This window comes from Trichosurus vulpecula, chromosome 3 (assembly GCF_011100635.1).
Source record: "Trichosurus vulpecula isolate mTriVul1 chromosome 3, mTriVul1.pri, whole genome shotgun sequence".
Classification (NCBI taxonomy): Eukaryota; Metazoa; Chordata; class Mammalia; order Diprotodontia; family Phalangeridae; genus Trichosurus; species Trichosurus vulpecula.
In genome coordinates, this window is record NC_050575.1 from 167,206,408 (window position 1) to 167,228,092 (window position 21,685).

General features: G+C 45.2%; 1 protein-coding gene across 4 annotated transcripts in view; it reads right to left on the bottom strand.

Moving 5' to 3' along the window:
* RALGDS (ral guanine nucleotide dissociation stimulator) overlaps nt 1-21,685 on the bottom strand; it is a 72,211-nt gene that overhangs the window by 25,259 nt on the left and 25,267 nt on the right. For 2 of the 4 annotated variants that reach the window (XM_036751521.1, XM_036751518.1), the window contains exon 1: nt 13,494-13,806. The exons of the other annotated variants lie outside the window; for them this stretch is intronic. In XM_036751521.1, the coding sequence (XP_036607416.1) occupies nt 13,494-13,724 (231 nt within the window). In that variant the 5' untranslated portion in view covers nt 13,725-13,806. Of the gene's footprint in view, nt 1-13,493; nt 13,807-21,685 lie in introns of those variants that run through there. 4 annotated transcript variants of the gene reach the window in all.

Consider the following 21,685-nt stretch of genomic DNA (forward strand, 5'->3'; position numbering starts at 1 on the left):
GAGCAGGGTCCAGGGTGAATGGGAAGTCAAAAGATCCATCTGGTGGTGGTATCATCCCCTATTTCCCTGTCCTTCAACTCCCATGGCCAGGATGTCCTTGACAGGTCAGTTTGAAACGGGGCCAGGGTGGTGTCCTGTTATTGTCACCAGATCTTCCTTCTCACAGTGAAACTGGGGGCAAGTATGACACAGTCCCCAAGTGACAGAGAACAGCAAGAGCTCATACTGGAAACCAGTGCTTCAGAGCTAGAAGGAAACCTGGAGATCACCTGACTCCCCTTACCTTCCTCATTTTTAATGATGAGGAAAGTGGGGTTCATTGGTGGCCAGTGACTTAAGGCGGCAAAGCAAATCACTGGCAAAGTCAGAGTGCAAATCTAGGTCTCCAGGGCTAGAAAGAATGTTCTCCCCACTACAGAACGATACTCTTAATCTTGGTCCATTCTGCCTCCTTTGGATGGGGCCACAAAACTCAAAACAAGACCTCCCAGCTTAACCAAAGCAAAAGGCGATTCCCTCTGAGGGTCAGATAAAATCTCGCTGCTGCAAGAAGATACAATCTCACAACCTGACTATCAACATCGTTTTGGATGGTTTTGGTTCAAAAAACAAACAAAAATATTTTTTCTCACACACAGGGTGATAGATGACCTCACATATGGGACAAGCATTAAGTGAAGGTGAAATCTAAGGCTATAGGGATGCAGCCGAAGAAAGACGCGGACCCCCCACCCCAAGCAGGGTTTATTCCAATTCAGAAACCCTTCACACTCTTCCCACTTCTTGACAGCAAGTTTAACTTTTCGTATTGGGATATTTGGGGGTGGCAGATATGCCATGCATACTCAGCACCCCTTTCCCCTCCAAGATCCCTGACACTCAGCCCTACCACAGGCTTTCTTCTAAGAGAACACATGTAGCCCCACCAGAGATGCCATACATGTGCTACATCACTCAGCTGGTGACCTTACATACACCTTTGCTTAACCCCCAAGTCATCCCACCTGATACAGATCCTATTGAGTCAATCTGCTGAACATAAGCAACCTGGGTCACTGAAGGGTCCCCAGCCGCACACATCCCTCAAAGAGACCCAGCAAGTGCCTACAAGGAGAGGATCTGCTTCATGGGGGGGGAATGATCCTCTTTGTCTGGATTTGGGGGGTGAAGCTGGGCTGGCTAGCTTTGGGACAAGGATCCCACTTTGAATTCAGAAGCCTCCAAGTGCCCTAAGAGAGTTTTTCTATAGCACTGGTTCCGAAAGAGTGTTCCTTGGACACATGAAGGTCCTCAAGACTCTTCCAGGGAGTCCTCGAGGTCAAAATGACTTTTGTAACAATACTAAGATGTTATTTGCCTATTAAAATACACCTTCCTTTTCCAACTACATATCTGCATAGGCTAGGTATTCTTCATATACTGCAACCAAAACCATATCACAACAGACTGAATGTAGGAGATATGAGAATCTAGCTATTGCGTGTTAAGCCAGACATTAAAGAGATTTGGGGGGGAAATATAAAACAATACCACTCCTTCAATGATTTTTTAAAAATAAAGTTATTTTTTCATTAAAAACATGTTATTTAACATTCAATGGGATTATCATTTTAAATAAATTGATATTTTTTAAATGATCAGTTTTCATTTCTAATGTTATAACTGACATAAACTCTTTGGCATCCTCAATAATTTTTCAGAGTGTAAAAGAGTCCCAAGACCAAAAAGTTTTGGCCCTTAAGAATCATTAAAACCCAAGAACTGGAAGGACTCTCAGAGGTCAGCAAGTAGTATAATAAGAAATGTCCCCCTGTTTTGACTCAGCCTCAACCACCACACCTATCTCACTTCCTAGGGAAGGGCTCAGAAGAGGTGAGAGACAAACCACAGGCAGCCAGGGAAAGTCAGGGGGTGGAAGGGGAAGAGGGTCACCTTGGTTAGATAACTGAGAGCTAAAGCAGAGAAGATCAAAAAAAAAAAAAAACAAACCCCTCCTCCACATAGGGGCTGTTCTGTTTCTTTGCTGGGATATGGTGGGGAACACGTGTACACACAAGCCACAAACATTTCTGACCCCAAACCACCAAAATACCTCAACCAGAGACAGAAGCCCCGAGGCTGGGGAGATGAAGTTGTGAGTGTTTTTAAGGTTGTCATGACAACCCACCTTCCTTCCAGTGCACCTACTGCCTCTAAAAGAGAGAGCCTATCATTGGGCTAAAAGTCTTGAACCTGGTTACTGCTGATCTCAAAGTACCCCTCAATTCTACCTCCAGAACCTAGTTGACCCCATGGGTTCTGGTTCAAGTTCCCATGAGGCAGAAGCAGGACAAAACTCTAGTTTAAATCAGGAACATTTGTTTAACAGTAGCTGCCTGGGAAAAGATAAGAAAGCTGTGGTACATGAATGTAATTGACTATCGCTGTGCTGTAAGAAACGAGGAGCACGATGAATACAGTGAAGTATGGAAAGATTTACACGAACTGATGCAGACTGAAGTAAGCAGAGTCAAGAAAACAATAGAAACTATGGTTAAAACAATGTAGATGGAAAGAATCACCAGCACAAAGCAATCGAAAATACTGCGACTAAGCTCAGCCCTAAAGAAGAGATAGGAGAAGAAAACTCCTTCTATTCTGTTGCAGAGATTGGGGGGCGGGGTAGGGAGAGAAGATGTTCTTGAGTGTGCAACACAGCATATAATGCTAGATTTTTAAAAATGTGTTGATAAATTTTGCTAAATTGTTTCTCTCTTTAAATATATGTATACATATATGTATATATACACATACATATTTTTTTAATAAGAGATGGCTCTCTGGGAGGCAGAAGAGAGAGATACAGGGGGAAATTTAGCTATTTATTTTTAAAAGGGGGGAAAGAGAACATTTGTTTAAGAGGGCGATAAGGAACATATTTAAGGAAGATCTAGTCTCTCCAAGGTATCTGTTTCCAGAGTAAACAGGCCAGGGAGGAGAGAAACACATCTGGACTCTGAAATGGTTGTCTTTCCCTGGGATCTCAGATGCGAAGCCTGGACCAACTCTGAGCCAAGTTCATCTCCCTTTGCATTTGTTTTTGCCGTCCAACTACTAACTCAATTCATATGTCACCTCCTCTGGGCAGTTTTTGCAGATTGCCTCCTTCCCCCACCCCAGCTTCCCCTCTCAATCACACTCTTCCTTGTATCCTTCATGTTGGCATACACAGTATATTCCCCTTCCCCACCACTCTAATAAAACTATAAACTCTTTGAGGGCAGAAATTGTAATTTTTCATCTTTGTATGCCCAGCACCTGGCAGTGTGCATTGCCTGAAGTAGGCACTTAACAAATTTTTGCAGAATTTAAGTGAACTCTCGGTATGACCTTAGGCAATTCATGTCCCTTCTCTGGGCTCTGGGCAGCTAGGTGGTGAAGTGGATAGAACTGCTGGCCCCGAAGTCAGGAAGACTCATCCTACTGAGGTCAAATCTGGCCTTAGATACTTAGTAGCTACGTGACCCTGGGTAAGTCACTTAACCCTGTTTGCCTCAGTTCCTCATCTGTAAAATAAGTTGGAGAAGGAAATGGCAAACGACTTTGGTATCTTTGCCAAGAAAATCCCAAACGGGGTCACGGAAGAGCTGGACATGACCAAAATGACTAAATGGCAGCAGCAGCAACAATGGACTTTAAATGATCTAGGACCTAGTTTGGATTCCAGTTCTTCAACTTATTGCCAGTGTGACCTTGGACAGGTTACCCCCTGGACCTCAGTTTCCTTATATGCAAAATGAGAAGGTTGGACTAGATTATCTCCAAGGCTCCTATCCCTCTCTAAGGCTCATGTCCTGACCGACCTCTAAAACATCACCTAAATCACTTGTACCTCAGATGTCAGGGGTGGGAGGGTTGGCAAAGAAATACCGTTCAGAGCATCCCAGTCTCCTGTCCCTGACCCACACCTCCCCACTCCCCCTGCCCTGTCATCCTCCCCTGACCACAGGCAACTTTCCTCTTACTAGGAGACAAGGCAAGTAGTGCTGGGTCTAGAGTCTAGAAGACTGCAGTTCAAATTTGACCAAAGATACTTAAGAGCTGTGTGACCCCAGGTAAGTCATCTAACCTCTGTGGGCCTTAGCTGTGCAAGGGGTATATAATGATAGCCCTTACTTCCAGGGTTGTTATAAGGATCAAATGAGATAATATTTTAAAGCACTGAGCACAGTGATCGATGTATAGCAGGCACTTAATAAATGCTCCTCCTCTCCTCACCACTCTGCCCCTCCCACCCATGTTATCTCAGTCTTTGGCTAGGGATAGAGATATCTGAGCGAACAGGAGGAGCAGAAGCATGGGAGGGGGAGGAGGGCATCAGCCACTCTTTGTTTCTAGGGTGGGGATGAATGGATTTGTTTTGCTAGACCAGGAGTTCTTAATCTTTCTTTTTTTGTGTGTGTGCCACAGATTCCTTTGTAAATCTGATGAAGTCTAAAGACCCCTTCTCAGAATCAGATTTTTAAATGCAAAAAATAAAATACATAGGATTACAAAGGAATCCAATTATAATGAAATAAAGTCATCAAAATATTTTTTAAAAAAATTTACAGACCCCAGGTTAAGAAACTCTTCTCTAGAGAGCTCCAGATCTCATTTTGCATTTTACAGGATGGATTGGGCCAGGCTGGGAATTATGGGGGTGCATTGTCTATTTGTGGCCTCTGCACTTAGCACAGTGCTTAAAGGCATGGTGTCTCCTACTCCCACTAATTAATTTACTGGAAAGATCCTTTAGGCCAATTACCACTTCCTCCTGCACACAGAGGATTCCCTAACTTAAAACATGAACAAAATCTCTATGGGGGTCAGTGGGGACAGGGATTGGCAGGGAAAGTGCTGGTTTTGTTTGCTAAACTGAAAGGGGTCAGCTTGGGTGCTGCCTTTATTTATCTTCCTGCAAACCATTCTGTAATCCTTCATCTAATATTTAGTAAATGCCTACTATGTGGAAAGGTGCTATATTAGGCAGGAGGTAGCGATGGAGTTTAAACAAGACAGTCCCTGCCTCTTCCTCCTCCTAGATCTTTAGTGTCATAAAGGCACAAACACAGATACCTGTAATACATGCAAAGTGTATTAGACAGGTATAAAACAAAGTCCCTAGCAGGTCCAAGGAGAGAGGTCATAACTGATTGAAGAGATCAGAGAAGGCTATGTCAAAGAGCTGGAGGAGCCAAAGGCAGTGTCTAAGAATCTTGGATCTGGAGTCAGAGGACCTGGATTCAAATCCTGGAGCTGCTACTTATCACCTGTATGACACTGGGCATGTCACTGCCCCATTCTGGGATTCAGATTCCTCATCAGTTAAAAGAGGGGTTGGATTAGATGATCTCCAATGTCCCTTCTAATGCTAAATCTATAAGCCTATGGGTGGCCAATAGGTTAGAAGGTGCTTGATGATCAACATCCCCCCCCAACTTGGTGGGGCAGAGGAATAAAGCGACCCACTCAGTGCCACACTCATGGAACGGATGAAACCACATGAGAAAAAGATGTCCTGAACTCCGAATCCCCACTCTGCCTGGCTTCTTGACCACCTCTTCCTCCCCCACAAGCCCCTCCCATGATGCCAGCCACATTCCAACACACTGCAAAGGCCTTCTGGAATCTTACCTCCCAGGGAAGCCAGGCTGCCAATGAAAGGCCCCTGTGAATGGGGCTCAGCTGATATTGTGTCCAAATCCTGTTCCCTAGCAACAGGCTCACCCCTTCCCTGTAGTGTGATGCCATTCTCAGGAGTAAAAGGGAGGGGGTAGGAGGATGTAGGCCATAGGCCACTGCTGTCTTTTGTGGTGAGACGTCTCCACCCATGCTGCTGCCCTGGACAGTGGGAATGCACAGAGATCTCTGGCGTCATGCCCCTGAGGGCAACAAATCTGCCTATAAAATTCCAAGAATAAGAAACTGAGACCCTAATACGCTGGTGCATTAGATTACAGCATCCTAACGCTGTGGCCAGTAGTGTATAAGGGATCAGAGAGAGCAAAGTCAGACTAAAAGGAGGAACAGGGATAGGGCACAGCCGTACCTGTTATAGATCCCCTGCCCCATGCCACAAGTCATAAACCTTTTATATCTACCTAAGGTCCTGCTGTCACAGCTGGGCCAGAGCAGAGTGAGTCAGAATACATGCCTCATTTCCCACATCTATAAAATGGGCATGGAACCTGACTGGGCCACCTTGATAGGTCGATAGGTTGCTTGGAGAACAAAATAGAGCCTTACTGAAGCCACCTGACATTCACATGGAATACTGTGCTCTTATGTTTCTAAGTGCTCTCCCCAACTACTATCTCATCCTTCATCTTTAGAACATTCTCCAGGAGGCAGGCAGGATAGAGGTCAGCTATTTTTTGGACAAACAAGGAAACGGAGGCCTCAAGAGGCTGAGTTAAGAAAGGAAACGTTCTCCAGAATCTCAGAATGAGCCACAACTGCCCACTCCACCTCTGAGGCACCATTCTACCTAGGAGGGCAGAGGGGATTTGGTTGATTTTTCCAAACCTGGCTCTGAAGGAGTTTAGAAACTTCCTGCACTGGTAATGCCCAGCCCTTCCGAGATAGTCCTTCCAAGATACTCCCAAAACATCCTCCAAAGACAGTATGGCAGAGAGAGAGAGCTCTGGATAGTATCATACATATCTAGTCCAACTCTATTATTTTACAAATAGGGAAACAAACCTAGAGAAGAGAAGACATCGCCCAAGGTCACACAGTGAGTGACAGGGTCCAGACTGGAGTCTGTCTCCTGGCTCTCAGTCTAACAATTTTCCTTCTGATACATAAGGTTAACTGGGCCTTGAAGAACGGTTAGAATTTAGAAAGGTGGGAAGGACAAATAGGCAAAGGAGAAATATGTAATTCATTAGAGGATCTGGGTTCAACTCCTGGCTAAGGTTTTATTGTTGTTCAGTTGTGTTTGTGACTTCTCGGACCATATTGTCCATGTGTGTGGTTTGTTTGTTTGTTTTAGCAAAGATACTGGAGTGGTTGGCCATTTCCTTCTCCAGCTCATTTGATAGATAAGGAAAGTGAGGCAAACAGGGTTAAGTGACCACAGCTAGTATCTGAGGCCGGTTTTGAATTCAGGTTTTCCTAACTCCAGGCCTGGCATTCTATCTACTGAGCCACCAAGCTGCCCTCCTGGCTAGGCTACTTACTACCACTGTGATACTGGGCAAGTCACTTCAGCTTCCTCAGTTTCGACAAGGGGATTGAATCAGATGAATTCTAAGTTTCTTTCCAGCTTTTAAATCTAGGATTCTTTCAATCAACTTGCCCAAGGCCAAAGAACTAAGGAATGATGAGAGTTAAATACAGGTTTCCTGATGCCCAGTCCAGAATGTTCTCTGCTCTATCACAGTAGAAGAGCCCAAATGAGACAAAGCACACCATAACATTCGGAAATGTGAAAAAAGCTACAGGGGCCGGAGGCTGATATGCAGAGGGGTGGGGAAGGGGTAGAGAATAGGAATGTACATACATTCGTGGTTGTCCTTATGTCAAGGAATAAAGACTCAAATTTAGGAAATCTGAGACCCCATAAAGCCTGTTCGGTCATCAGGTGACCTCTCAGAGTGTTTGCTGGGTCACGAGGCAGACTCCCCAGGGGCTTAAGCCTTTTCTGCTCCCTTCCCTAACTTTCAGAAAGCCTAGGAAATGCAAATTACTACCCAGAATGAGCAAAAGAAATGGCTTAAGACACAGGGGAAGTCCAGCTGTGAATGGATCCTATATAAAGGCCCAATAGGAAGCTGCCAACAAAGTGAAAGAGGTTCATACTCATATTTTCCAGCAAGACCAACGATTGGGTGATGGCGATGGGAGAACTCAAGCAGATTCTCTCCCCATCATGGATGGTGCCAGAGAGTAGATTCCTGGATTTTGCCTTGAGGCCTGGAAGCCCCTTTACCCTTGATACAATTTCCTATTACCATCTCCTTCTAAGAGGCAGTTGGCACTTTGTCTCCTGCTACTGTACTGACCCCAGTAGAGACTCTAGGGCTGTCCCTAGCACTCAGCCAGAGGGAAAACAAGGCCAAGAGCTCAATGCACTGAGTCTCCCACACCCACAGGTGTTCGGGCACATTCCTCCAGGAACTGGGACTCAGTGCCAACACACCCAATACTCTTCCCTTCCCCCACCATCCCATCCACCCTGGAACAAGACAACAGCAAGAGGAGAACCTGAGCTGCTAGGTAATACGAAGACTTAGGTGGCAGCACAGGCAGGGTGGTTGCCTCTATATCCATCTGAGCTCTGGGAGGAGGGGAGGCGAGATGAGGTGAGGAGAGAGAAAGGGAGGGGAGATGAGCAGGGCACACATACAGCGACAACTGGCTCTTGTCTGAACTCTACATGCCCTGAAGCTTCGGAGGAGACTGCACCTTTTGGAAAGAGGCCAAGAAGCAGGAGTTGACCAGGAAATACCAACACATAATGTGCTCCATGCAGACTATAAAACATGTGCATGCCCAAATATTCTCTCCTCTCTCTCTCTGTAACTTAACTTGCTGGGGGAACTCAGGGAAGAGAGAGGAACCTAGGAACCATCAACTCTTGGATCTCTCCTCTCTCTCCTCTCAAGCCAGACAAAGGGAGGAAATAAGCTTTGATTGCAGCTGGAGGGACTATGGTTAGACACAAAAACTTTCCGATATGGTCAGGAGAGCACAATCCCATCCTTTAAAAATAAGTGAGATATCTATTCTTCCTTGCTTAGAAGGTCCTTTCCACCTATCTAACTGCTAACAATTCTTCAAGGCCCCATTATTAGAGTGGACTATTAGACTGAAGGTTAGCACAATGGACCCTGCCACTACCTGTGTGACCGTGGGTAAGTGCCTTCCCCCTCTTTTGGTTCTCAGTTTTCCCATATTTAAAAGGACAGAGTTGCACTAATTGATGACGATGACTTTTCGCTCTAAGATTCCCATGATGACTCAAGTCTCCCCTCTATGAAGCCGTGCCTTTGAGCTAATGTGATAAGAGCATTTTCCATTCTCTGAACTCCAGCATTTAGCTCTGTGTGCATGATTCACGTGGCACTGATCACACACTGGGGTATTGTTGGTTATCTTTTTATGTCTCTCCAACTAAATGTTCAGTTCATTGAAGACAGGGACTGAATCTTATACTCTTGTATAACTGACTATGCCTTGTCGAGTCAAGTCAACAAGCATTTAATTAAGTGCCCTAATATGCACCAGGTACAATTCTAACTGCTGGGAATATAAAAAAGGGGAAAATAATGTGGTGCCTGCTCTCAAGGAACTCATAGTTATTGTTGGTATAGAGTTGGTTGCATGTTGCGTTCTCCCCACCATGGGATATGCAACCAACTTTGTACCAATGAAAGCTATATAGAATAAATTGGAAATAATCTTGGAGGGATGACACTATCATTGAGAACTAGGAAGGACTTCTTGCAGAAAATGAAATTTTAGCTGAGACTGGAAGGAAGCCAGGAGACAGAGACAAAGATGGTGAGCATTCCAGGCATGTGTGTTGGGGGGGGGGGGGCGTGGAGGGAGGAGGCGGGGCAGGGACAGTCAGTGAAGCTTCATGGAACTGGAAGATGGAATTTTGTGTTGAAAACAGCAAAGAGACCAATGTCACTGGACCCTAGAATAGCTGTCGGGGAGTCAGGTGAAAGATGACTGGAGAGGTAGGAGAAGGCCAGGTTATGAAGGACTCTAGCATTGTGCCTTGTCTCCATGAGGTGCTAAATAAATTTTTGTTAATTAATATGCACTATCTGTGGGGATTTGGGCATCCTCTTGCCTAGAGGTAAGGAAGTAAATTAAATTATGGAATCTCAGAACTGGAGAGGCTCTCAAAAGGCATTTAGTTCAACCTGTAACTGAAAAACTTCCTTTTCCCCACCCCATCCCCCCTTGACAATATCCCCAGCCTCCATTAAAACACTTTCAGGAATTGTGAACTCCTTCCCTTCCAAGGCCAAACATTCTACCTCTGGACAGCCCTAACAATTAAAAGAAAACTTCTTTATGAGATGAAACCTGTCTTTCTGCAACTTCTAACCCTTATTCCACCTCTCTTGGAGCCAAGCAGGAAAGGTCTAAGGCCCCTTCTTTAAATACTTAAAGGTGACTGTGTCCCACCACCTCTCTGGTCTAAATGCCCCAATTACTTTAGCCAATCTTCCCATGGCATTATCTCCAGTCTTCTCACTATCCCAGTCATTCTCTGCTGGATATACTCCAATTTGCCAGTGGCCTTCCTTAAACGTGGCAGCCAGAACTGAACACAACACCGCAGGTTGGTTCTGACCAGGGCCAAGGCTCCCTCCCACATTCTGGACACTAGATCTCTATTAGTGTAAGCCCACAAGGGCCTAAGCTCTTGAAAGGTACAAAGCACACTGCAAAAGTTCCAGGCAGGAGTGAGATTTGGTTGATTTCGAGACACAGGTAACTGAATAGATGCCTTGATGTTGGGCAAGGTCCAAGGAAGGAGAGGAGGACCCAGTGGTGGCTTAGCTAGAGATGATCTTCTAGGATATGGGGAAGAGAGGACAGGCTGTTTTCCTAGTGGTGAGGCCTGAGCTATAATCAAAGATGGCCTTGGTCCGAAGCTCCCTGTTCCTGCCCAAACCCTGGCAAGCTATTGCCACGAGGAAATCCGCCCCAGGAGGGGAGAGGATGTTGGCAGAAGGGATGGGGACTTCCCCTCCTTCCCCCTGGGAGGGGGGGAAATGATGGTAAATGAACATTGTGTTTCAGCTTCCGTCCCCAGGCCTCCTCTGCCAGGACCCTGGTTTTCTTTCTCCTAGCCAGAACTTTTACCCTTTAAGTCTGAGACAGCGGCAGCAGCATAGACTAAGGGAGAGAGGGAGGAGGCAGGCAGCAGGCAACACACAGCTGGGAACCAAGATGGAGGAGAAGACCTCCTTCCTGAGCTTCTCTGATGGCGTGGAGAAAGAAAAACATCCAAGGCTTGTGGTTTTCCCCCAACCCAACCTTCCCATCAAAGCCTGACTGCCAAGAATCAATCCAGGCTCTCCCTGTGCAAAAGGATTTATTTAGTGAGCCAGATTTCCTGCCAGACATAATGAAAACCAGATGAGCAGCTGTAAACAGTGTCAAGACACCTCCCACCCTTACTCGAGGGAGTCCTGGTTTAGGGCCTCTCCCTAAATGAGGCCCCAGTCACCTTCATGACCCCAGAATTCCCAGGAGCTAAAGGATGAGCAAAGGGTGAAAATGGCTGGCCAGGGTGGAGGTCATGGCCACAGGAAGGCTTTGCCACCTCCCATGTAACAGATGGCCACGAGTGCTTCCATACCTTAAGCCTCCTAACCCTGTTAACCACACTCCTTCTTCACTGTCTGAAGGACCCTAGGGAAACAGGGGAATCAGAGGTCAGCCATCCACCCGCTATGGCTTGGAACAGGGCCACAGGGATATTGGTTTAAAGGGTCCCTCCCTGGAAATGAGGCTCAAGCTGCCAAAAAGTTTTCCCCTTATCCAGCGAAAGGCAAAGTGAGCCTAAATGAAAAGCAGGGGAGAGATGATTAATATCTCCTAAGGACCCCCCACAGCTGCACGCTAAATCGAGTGTGTGTACTCCCTATCTCTTTCTTACTTTCACACACACACACACACACACACACACACACACACACACGTTTGCACATCTGCAGCCCATCCCACACCAACTAACCCCCCAAGGCCCAGATATACAGGACAAGCTCTCTTCCTGATGAAACTATAGATCTTCACGTTCCATAATTCCTGCCCACCCTCCTTGCAGTGCTGCCAATATTCTTCCCCCCCCCACCCCCAACTCTCCAATCTCTGTGGTTTTTCCTAATGGCCCTTGCAGGGCCTGGCCTTCTGCCTGGAAGTAATGGGATTGATATCTAAAGGACCCCAGCAGTGTTGGGGCCACCTGATCTGCGTCTGAACCCAGAATCATGCCAAGATCCCTAATCTTTTGCAGTGTGGAGATGCCCATGATAGTCCTGGGTCCTTTGGGGTCCATGGAGGATTCTAGGCCCATATCTCTGGATCTGACCTAAATTCACCTGGCTAAATTCTACCTGATTGACTTCAAGAGGCACCAGAAAGCAGGTAGCTGTCAGTCAGAAGGTACCCAAAAGTGTGATAATTATATCATTCCTTTTGTGAAACATTCAGGGCCAAGGTATACTGGGTAGGGGAGGGGAGAATGGTCCATCTATAGGCCAACTAGGCCCTGTGCTTTTAGCCCATCAGACCCCATGTCAACTGATGCATGGCTCTAAGATTCCTACTATATCTCACCACTTCCCCCTTCCAAAGTAGAATTTAAAACATTTCCCAAAGTGGAATGAAGGATCATCCGTTCCCCTGGTACCAAATGATAGACACCCTCTTCCTCTTCTCCATCTGTACAGTCAGATGGATGGTATCTCCAGCACATGCCTGGACTATATTCTATGCATAATCTACTGTAGTAGGAAGTCATGAATTAGAGGTGATGGTAGTGGAAAGAATGCTGGAATGGGTGGCAGGAGACAGGTTCTAGTTCGAGGACAAGAACTGACTAGAAGTGTGACCTTGACACTTCTCTTCACAGGGACTCAGTTTCCCCCATCTGTAAAAGGAGCAAGTTGGCTAAGGTGGTTTATAGGCTCCTTCCAACGCCAGAAATTTACAAAATTCTTACAAGTTTGGAGCTGGAAAGGGCTTTAGAGCTTAGCCAGTCCCTCTCATTTTATAGATAAGGAAACTGAAGCCCAATGAGAAGTTAATTCCCCCAATCACACAGTGTCTAAGCTGGAACTAGAACTCAAGGTTTCTGCCTGCCCAGCTTCCCTAGAAACACAAGGTCTCTCATCTAGGACTCCTGAGATCCTTAAAGGTAAGGACCCTTGCTTATTGTTACACTTTCCTGGCCCACCCCCTCAAGTTGGCTTCAAACAGTTTTTAAAAGGTGTTTGACAACAACCAAAATACCACAAATGGAGTCCACAACTCACTTTAACTTGTATTGTATGGTTTGCAGAAGGTTTTTACTGATGGGGCAAAGAGAAAGAAGAGGAGGCATCTCTGACACTGGAATGAAAGTGAATCCTGATCCGAAGTTAAGTGTCACTAATACTGGCAATGTGAACAGATCTCTTCCAGTGGCTCCCCCACCCCGAGAATTTGAAAGGAGGGAATATTTACTTATCGGTATCAAACAAGACATTTAAAAGTGGGGGAGGGGTGTATATCTGAGATGGGCACGGTTGACGTTTACACAAGAGAGTAGCAATGGTGGAAGGGCAGAGAGGTGACGTACGCAGTAACTCAAGCAGATCCCGAGACCCACCTTCCTGGGGCCCGGGGCCCCCAACCCACCACCCTCATCACAGCCTCAGCCCAGTCCCTCTCTCCCCCGGGCCTGTCTCAGCCCCCTAGTGCTCTCGAACCACCCCCATTCTCCTCCTCCCCGAGCTCACCTCCAGGCGCGGCAGGTCCGGGTCCAGCTGAGTGAAGCTGTTCAGGACCACAGGGCTGCTGTCGGCGGGGGCCACCTCGAGGCGCACGGCGTCCCACAGGCTGCGGCTACGCCGAGAGCCCGGGAACATGCTCTCGGAAGCACCGCCGCCAGCCCCGGATTGCTCATGCTTGTGCTGCTGCTGCGGCAGCGACTGTCCCCGCGGTGGCTCGGACCACATGAGCTGCACCATGGAGGTCCGCAGCGGGAGCGGGCGGGCGGCGCCCCCGGCCCGCCCGGCCTCGGCCCCCGGGGCCCCAGGCACTGGGCTTGCGAGTAGGGCGGCCGGAGCGCTGGGCTGAGCTGCGCTCCGCGCTCTGCGCCGGGCTCCGGCCCCGGGCTGATGTCAGGAGCTGGGGGCGGAGTCCGGAGGCGGGGCCCCGAAGAGACCGGACGGCCAGGGGGCCGGGAGGCGGGGCAAAGCCTGGGCTGGGCGGGCATCATCTGGGGGCGGGATCCCCCAGCCCGGAGGGGCGAGGGGAAGAGGGGAGAAGGGTGAAGCGAGCCAGAGAGGGGGGCCCAAGAAGGGAAGAAAGTGGGGCAGCAGAGAGTGGGATCCGGATCGGGGAGAGGGGCTGATAAGCGCCCTTTGTTTTCCATCTTCTAAGTACTTTACACCTCAAGTAAAATTGTATTCTAGTTACCTGTATTTGGGTCTTATCCCCTAACTAGCTCAACTCCAAGAAGGGAAAAGCAGCAGGAATTTACCTAGCCTACTCCGCGCCAGACACCGTGCTGAGCGCTTTACAAACATTACCCTATCTGATGCTCACAACAACCTAACAACATTGATTCCTACAAGATAGGAGTCGTGATTCCCATTTTACAGCTGAGGAAACTGATAGGCTGACTTACCCAGTTAACGCAGTAAGAGTCTGAGGGCGAATTTGAACTCAGGTCTCCCTGATTCCATGCCCAGCCCTCTGCCCATTGTGCTTTTGGGATTCTGTCTTAAACTTTTTACCTCCACCCCACCGACCACCACCTCCACGGGTTCTCGGCATACAGTAGTCACTTAATGTTTGTAGAATGTATGAATAAATGAGTGAATCCTAAGGAGCCTTCACGAAATGAATGGTGATTCTATGTTGGTGCACTGGAGCTGTTGTCAGCGCGCCTCTGGGGGTTTTCTCTGATGAGAGGTAGCTAGCATCTATGCCTGGAGCGTCCCGGGGGAAGCCCGCCACAGTGACCGGCGTTGCTTTCGGCCCCCTCTGCGGGGGAGAGATGGGCAACTTTGCCGGAATCTGCCTCGGCCGGCGGCACTCTTCTTTGCCGGACTGGAGGGTTTCTATCTTGCCAGAGTGAGACATGCGGCTCCCTGTAGGTCAAGGGTTCTTAACCATTTGGTGTTATGGACCTCCCTGTGAGTCTGCGGAAGCAGATTCTCTCACTTTTCAGAATGTTTTTAAATGCATAAAAATAAAATTCTTTCCTAGGATTGCAAAGTAAACGATCTTGAAATGCCTTTATATATCTCTTCTCGAGGTTGGATACTTGATTGATTTGGGGTGGGGGAAGAGGTGGAGATGCTGGGCAGCCATTTATGAAGAAGGGTCCGTGGAGTAGAAGCAAGGTAGTACTGGCAAGCACAGCGGTTTGGACCCGAGTTCAAATTTCATTTCTGATCAAATCATTTAACCTTCCTGGGCCTCAGTTTCTGAATGTGTATGAATAAAAGTGCTGGCCTAAATGCCTTTCGAGGTCCCTTCTAGCTCTAGATTTGTGACATGACTGATGTAACCTGACCACGATGTCTGGTGAAATCTGTAATTTCCGAGTAGCTAGGGAAAGAAACGTAGGAGTGGGGCTGCAAGCCCCGCCTCCTCAGGCCTTTCACTTTAGGTCAGCAAAGAGGCCGGAAGGGGTTAACTCTGAAACAGTCTCTTGGGCTAGGAATGAAAGTGTCTTCCCTCAGCTTGTCCCTCCCAAGGGGCACACTCTCTACTCTGCCCATAACTCACTCCCTGGGTAGTACATTTAATTAGTGATATCTCCTCCAGGGAGGGAATAGACCTGGTGTTATTATCCCCATTTCACAGACTAAGACTGAGATGCAGAGAAGTTGAGGGTCCCTCTTAGCAGGGAATCAACTGGCAGGTCTTTGAGAATTAAAGATAGAGCACAAAGAGGGACCTAAGCCTGGGAGCACTGATTAAGAGAAATTGACATTGATACAGCAGTCTGTATTATATATATAGCAAGAGCTTTCGAACATTCCTTACTCCAAATGCTCCCCACAATAAACGAGACAGCTAGGCTGGGACAAGACTACTTTACAGAAGAGGAAACAGGCTCAGAAAAGTGAAAAGAGGTATTTATCTAGTAAGAAATGAGCTGTACCTCAAAATCAGTCTCTTGACTTGTCCAGAGGTCTTTTCCACCTCCACCCACCTCCACCTTCCTCCACAGCTTCTGGTGGTTGGTTACAATTGGCCTTAAAAGGACTGTTCTTGGACCAGACAAGTATTTCAAAGATGTTTTCTGTCCAAAAACGACACATCTATGAATTGAAAGGAGTCTGTTCCCCTGACCCTAATCATAGCCTCTCTCTCACCTCCCACTATCCTTTACTCCTGATTGAATATCTTTCCCAAATTAATCACTTTAATTAAATTTAATTAATCTATTTTGTATAGGGACAGCTAGGTGGCACAGTAAGTAGAGCACGGGTCCTGGAGTCAGGAGGACCTGAGTTCAAATCCGGCCTCAGACACTTGACACATGTATGAGCTGTGTGACCTTAGGCAAGTCACTTAACCCCAACTGCCCTGCCCAAAAAAAAGACCCCAAAATTATTTTGTATATGTGTAAGTACATGATGTTGTGTTCCTCCTACCCCACTCTTGGGGGTGCAGGCATTGTTTCATTTTTTTTTTTGTCTATATATCTCCCTTCTTTCCAGCTTGGTAGCTAAATTGAGGATTGCTTGATTGATTCTCTTCCCTACTAGGCACTACTTCCTCTACCCTCCTGCTGCTAAAGTGGCAACAGAAACTGAGGGAAAAACAAGACAACCCTGAAAGTACAATGCTCTGAGTGTCTAGAGTCTAGAGAAAGGCACCCTAAATAGAAGTTTTTGGAGTTGTGTCCTCCACCAAAAGTCTGTCACTCAAGATCTCCTTTCAAGTCAGCTAAAAGGAATCCAGTCTTTAAGCCACTCCCCTTACCTTCTTCAAGAGCCTCACAAAGATCTCAGTTTTCTCAGAATGTCATCTGAGTGCCGGTCAGAAGTGACTTCCTTTATATGGTAAGGGGTCACATGCAATTAGAATCCAGGTCTCCTTACTTCTATTTCGTCATTCTATGACCATCAATTCCCTGCCCCCATGAGGGAACCCCAAGCTAAGGACATAGTGCTGAATCAGGAAGAAACCCTCTGTGACTCAGCTCCCTGGTGTAATCACCACTCTGTGCTTTGAGCCTCCCACAGAGTAATTCCCCACACCCCCTCTCAAACAGCACATACACCATATGCCTGGCCTGGCTGGCTTCCTGTGGGCTGCCAGGGATGACGCCTGGAACAGATAGGCTAGACCGATGCTAGGTATAGGAGATCCCAGAAAATGGTCTTTCTCCCCTCACCCCCAATGGCTAGGACCAAAGAAACTCTAGTAGGCCAGGGTAGCTTAGAGACTGCGACCTAGACCTATAAAACAGGGATGGGGAGGAATGGCCAAGTAGAGCGTTAAGCCCTAAGGCTATGGAGCTGGAAATGACTAACCAGGCAAGGAAGAAGTGCCCCAGAAATGTTTTCTGGTGAACCTCCTGTTCTAAGACCCTGGTTCAGCAAGGCAGGGGCGGCTTGAAGGAAAGGCGATCAGATTCAGAATTTATCGATTCATTCAGCAGGTATTTTATTGAGTGCCTACTCTACACAAGATCCTAGGCTATGAATCAGCATACCCTTATAACCACAATATCACCCTACAGGTATTTAATTCAATAGCATTTAATAAGTACCTACTATGTGTAAAGCACCTCGCTTGTTGCTGAAGAAACAAGGACACTGATGAAAGACAGTCTGTGTCCTTAAGGAGCTTAAAAGCTAACCACTGTTTTTTCCTCCTTCTGCCCCCTAAGTCTGACTAAGCTGCTGTTGGAAGTCATTTATTTATACGGCCATAACTGGGGTCTAATAAGCAGAGCTTTGCACCAGAGTGCTGAAATTTAGAGGGTGTGTACTTCTTCCCCATAGTGGTTGAACCCCGGGCACTTCCCCCTCCCTTTTCTCCTCTCTCCCCAGCATGGGCCAGGCTAGTTTTCAGGAGGGTAGGAACCTCAGACATCAGAATGTTTGGGAAACTTCTCTTTAGAAATGGCATTCTGAGCCCCAGATATGCATTCAAACTTATCCTTGGCTTTGACAATTGTTTTAAAATGAATTTTTAAAAAAGGTTTGTTGATGTCTTTTGGCTTTATCTCTTTGTTCTTCAGAATGAATCTTACTTTGTGGTAAAGATAAACAAGTAAGCAAAATTAATTAAAAATTAAAAAGAATCACAGAATTTGAGGGTTCAAAAGGGATTACAATAGCCCTCCAGTTCAACCCATACTCAAAAGGAATTCCCATTATAAGGTTCCCAACAAGACTTCTTCTAGGTTCTGTTTGAAGACCTCCAAGAAAAAAGAGCCATTCGATTTTTGGATAGCTTGAATTGTTAGCAAATTTTCCTAAAATCAAGCCTAAATTTGCCATTTTACAACTTCTGCTCATTACTCCTGGTTCTATCCTCTGGGCCAAAGAGAACAAGATTAATCTGTCTTCTACATGGATTGAGGAAGACCTGAGTTCAAATTCAGCCTTGGACGCTTATTAGCTGTGTGACCCTAGGTAAGTCACTTAACCTCTGTCTGCCTCAATTTCCTCATGTGCAAAATGAGAATAATTATAACACCTATCTCCCATGTGAGGATCAAATGACATAATATTTGTAAAGCACCTAGCATGGTTTCTGGCTTATTTGTTGTTGAGTTGTTTCAGTCATGTCTGACTCTTTGTGACCCCATTTAGAATTTTCTTGGCAAAGATACTAGGGTGATTTGCCATTTCCTTCTCCAGCTCATTTTTCAGATGAGGAATGGGGAGGCAAAGTGACTTGCCCAGGGTCATACAGTTAGTAAGTTTCTGAGGTCAAAGTTGAACTCGGGTTCTCCTGATTGCAGGGCTAGTGCTCTATCTACTTTGCCACCTACCTGCCCTTTCTTTTTTTTTTGATAGTATTTTATTTTTTCCAGTTACATGTAAAGCCAAATTCTAACATTCATTTAAAAAATGAGTTCTGAATTTTCTCCTACCCTTTCTTCCCCTTTTCTAAGATGGTAAGTTGATATGTCACATATGTGCAATCATGTGAAACATATTTCTATATTAGTCATGTTGTGAAAGAAAAAACAGACTAAAAGAAAAAACCACAAACAAAAAAGTGAAAATAGTATGCTCTGATCTTCATTCAGACTCCATCAGTTCTTTCTCTGCAGGTGGATAGCATTTTTTCGTCATAAGTCCTTTGGAACTGTCTTAGATCACTGTATTGCTGGGAAGAGCTAAGTCATACATAGTTGATCATCATACAACGTTGCTGTTACTGCGTATAATATTCTCCTGGTTCTGCTCACTTCACTTTGTATCAGTTCATGTAAGTCTCCCTAGGTTTTTCTGAAATCTGCCTGCTCATCATTTGTTATAGCACAATAGTATTCCATTACATTCATATAGCACAACTTGTTCAGCCATTCCCCAATTGATGGGCATCCCTTCAATTTCCAATTCTTTGCCACCACAAAAAGCTAGCTGCCCTTTCTTGCACATGGAATGTACTTAATAAATACTTCCTTCCTTCTTTCCTTCCTTCCTTCCTTCTCCCTTGAGTCTTCTTTTAGCCAGGCTAAAAATCTGTTAGTTCCTTTAACTCTTATGAATGCCTAGAATTGAACACAATTCTCGAGATCAGCACCAGCTCTCAAAATGTGGTCTGGGGATCTTCGGGGGACCTTCCAAGATCCTTTCAGAGGGTCCAAGTGGTGAGAATTATTTTCATAATAATACTAATATGTTTTAATTCCTTAGGTGGTAAATATTAACACTTTTGATCACCCTCTTTTCCTTGATACTGGCCTCCTGGCTGTTCTATGAACAAGATACTCCATCTCTCAGCTCTGGGCATGTTCTCTGGTTGTACCCTATGCCTGGAATGTTGTCCCTCCTTATCTCAGCCTCCTGGCTTCCTTTAAGTCCCAACTAAAACCAACTAAAATCATCTTCTACAGGAAGCCTTTCCCAACCTCCTTCAATTCTAGTGCCTTCCCCATGATAAACTCTTTATCTTGTATGTAGCTTGTTCGTACAAATGTATTTGCTAATTATTTCCCCCATTAGATTGTGAGTTCCTTGGGTAAAGACTGTCTTTTGCCTCTTTTTGTATCCCCTGCATTTAGCACCTTGCCTAGCTTAATAAATATCTACTGACTAGCTGAGATATAACCTACAAAAACAAAGGCTCTTTTGGGGGTCCTCAATAATTTTTAAGACTATAAAGACACCCTGAAACCAAAAAGTTTGAGAACCGAGGGACTCAGATGATGTCTAGTTAGGGCAGAGTACAATAGAAAGATTCCACTATTCTTGGAAGCTCTGTGCCTCATTGAAATATCCTTTACAATGGCCATATCTGACTATGTATACAAAATGTGGTCTTATTAGCCTCTGTCTGCTGTCAAATTAAAGGATATTTCATTATGTGCTCTCTAGGACCTGTGCTGATTTTTCAATTATTTTTAAATGAAATTTCAATTCAATCTGATAAATAATTATCAAGCATCCAATCTATGCAAAATACTGGACTGGATTGTAAAGTTGAATTTTGGAAAAAGCCCAAAGTCACTTGAAGCTAAGCTTGGTGCAGTGGAGAGGACAAGAGAGTGTAACCCCATTTTAAGAAGGTTTAGGCCAAAATCTTACACAACATACCAATATCTTAACATTAAAATACCAATATCTCATGCCATACTGCCACATAAACTCTATATGCCATATGTAACTATATATCTGGACAAACTCCAAATGGATACATAACTTAGATATAAAAAAATTCCACCAGAAACAAATTAGAGGTGCAGGAAAGGAAATACTCATTACAATTGTAGATAGAGGAAAAGTTCATGACTAAACAGGGGAGAGGATACAAAAGATAAAATGGGCAATTTTTATTACATAAAATTTAAAAAGATTTTGCACAAATAAAACAAACGTAGTTCAAATTAGAAGGGAAACAAGTTTTTGAGAAAAAAAAACTTTGCAGCAAGTTTCTCTGATATAGACACGATTTCCAAGATAAAGGAACTAATTCAAATATATAATAAGAGACATTCCCCAATAAATAAATGGTCAGGGAAGCAGTTTTAAGGATGAAGCCCAAGCTGTCAAGAATGATATGAAAATACTCCAAATTAGTAAAAAATAAGAGAAATGCAAATGAAAATAACTTGAGGTTTCATCTTACTCTCATCAGATTATCAAAGATAAATAAAAAAGAAAGGACAATTACTGGTGGATCTTTCGGAAAATAAGCACTCTTGATGGAACTGTGAATTGGTCTAGCCATTTTGTAAAACAATTTGTATCTATGCCCTCAAGTCACTAAATTGTGTGTTATCTCTGATCCCATGAAATCGCTACTAGGCCAATATCCCCCAAAGAGTAGATAGGGAATGGTATAGAAAAAATCTTAAATGAACAAAAATATGTATAGCAGCTATATTTGTTTAAGTAAAGAATTAGAAATTACAGCATTCTCCATTAATTGAGGAATGGCTAAACAAATTATGGTATATGAATGTAATGGAATATTTTTCTCAGTAAGAAATTACAAAATGGAAACCTGGGAAGACCTGTATGAACCGGTGTAGAGTGAAGTTAGCAGAACCAGTAGAAATTGCAATGTTATACCAAATGCCTATATGTTGTAGAGGAAAAACACTTTTGAAAAACTTAACTCTGATCATTGAAATGACCAACCATGATTCCAGAGGGCCAATGATGAAGCACGCTATCGATCTCTTGACAGAGGTGCAGAATGAGACGTAAATTCCTGGATGTTGCCAATGTAGGAGTTTGTTTTCCTTGACGTTGCATATTTGTTAAAAGGGGTTTTT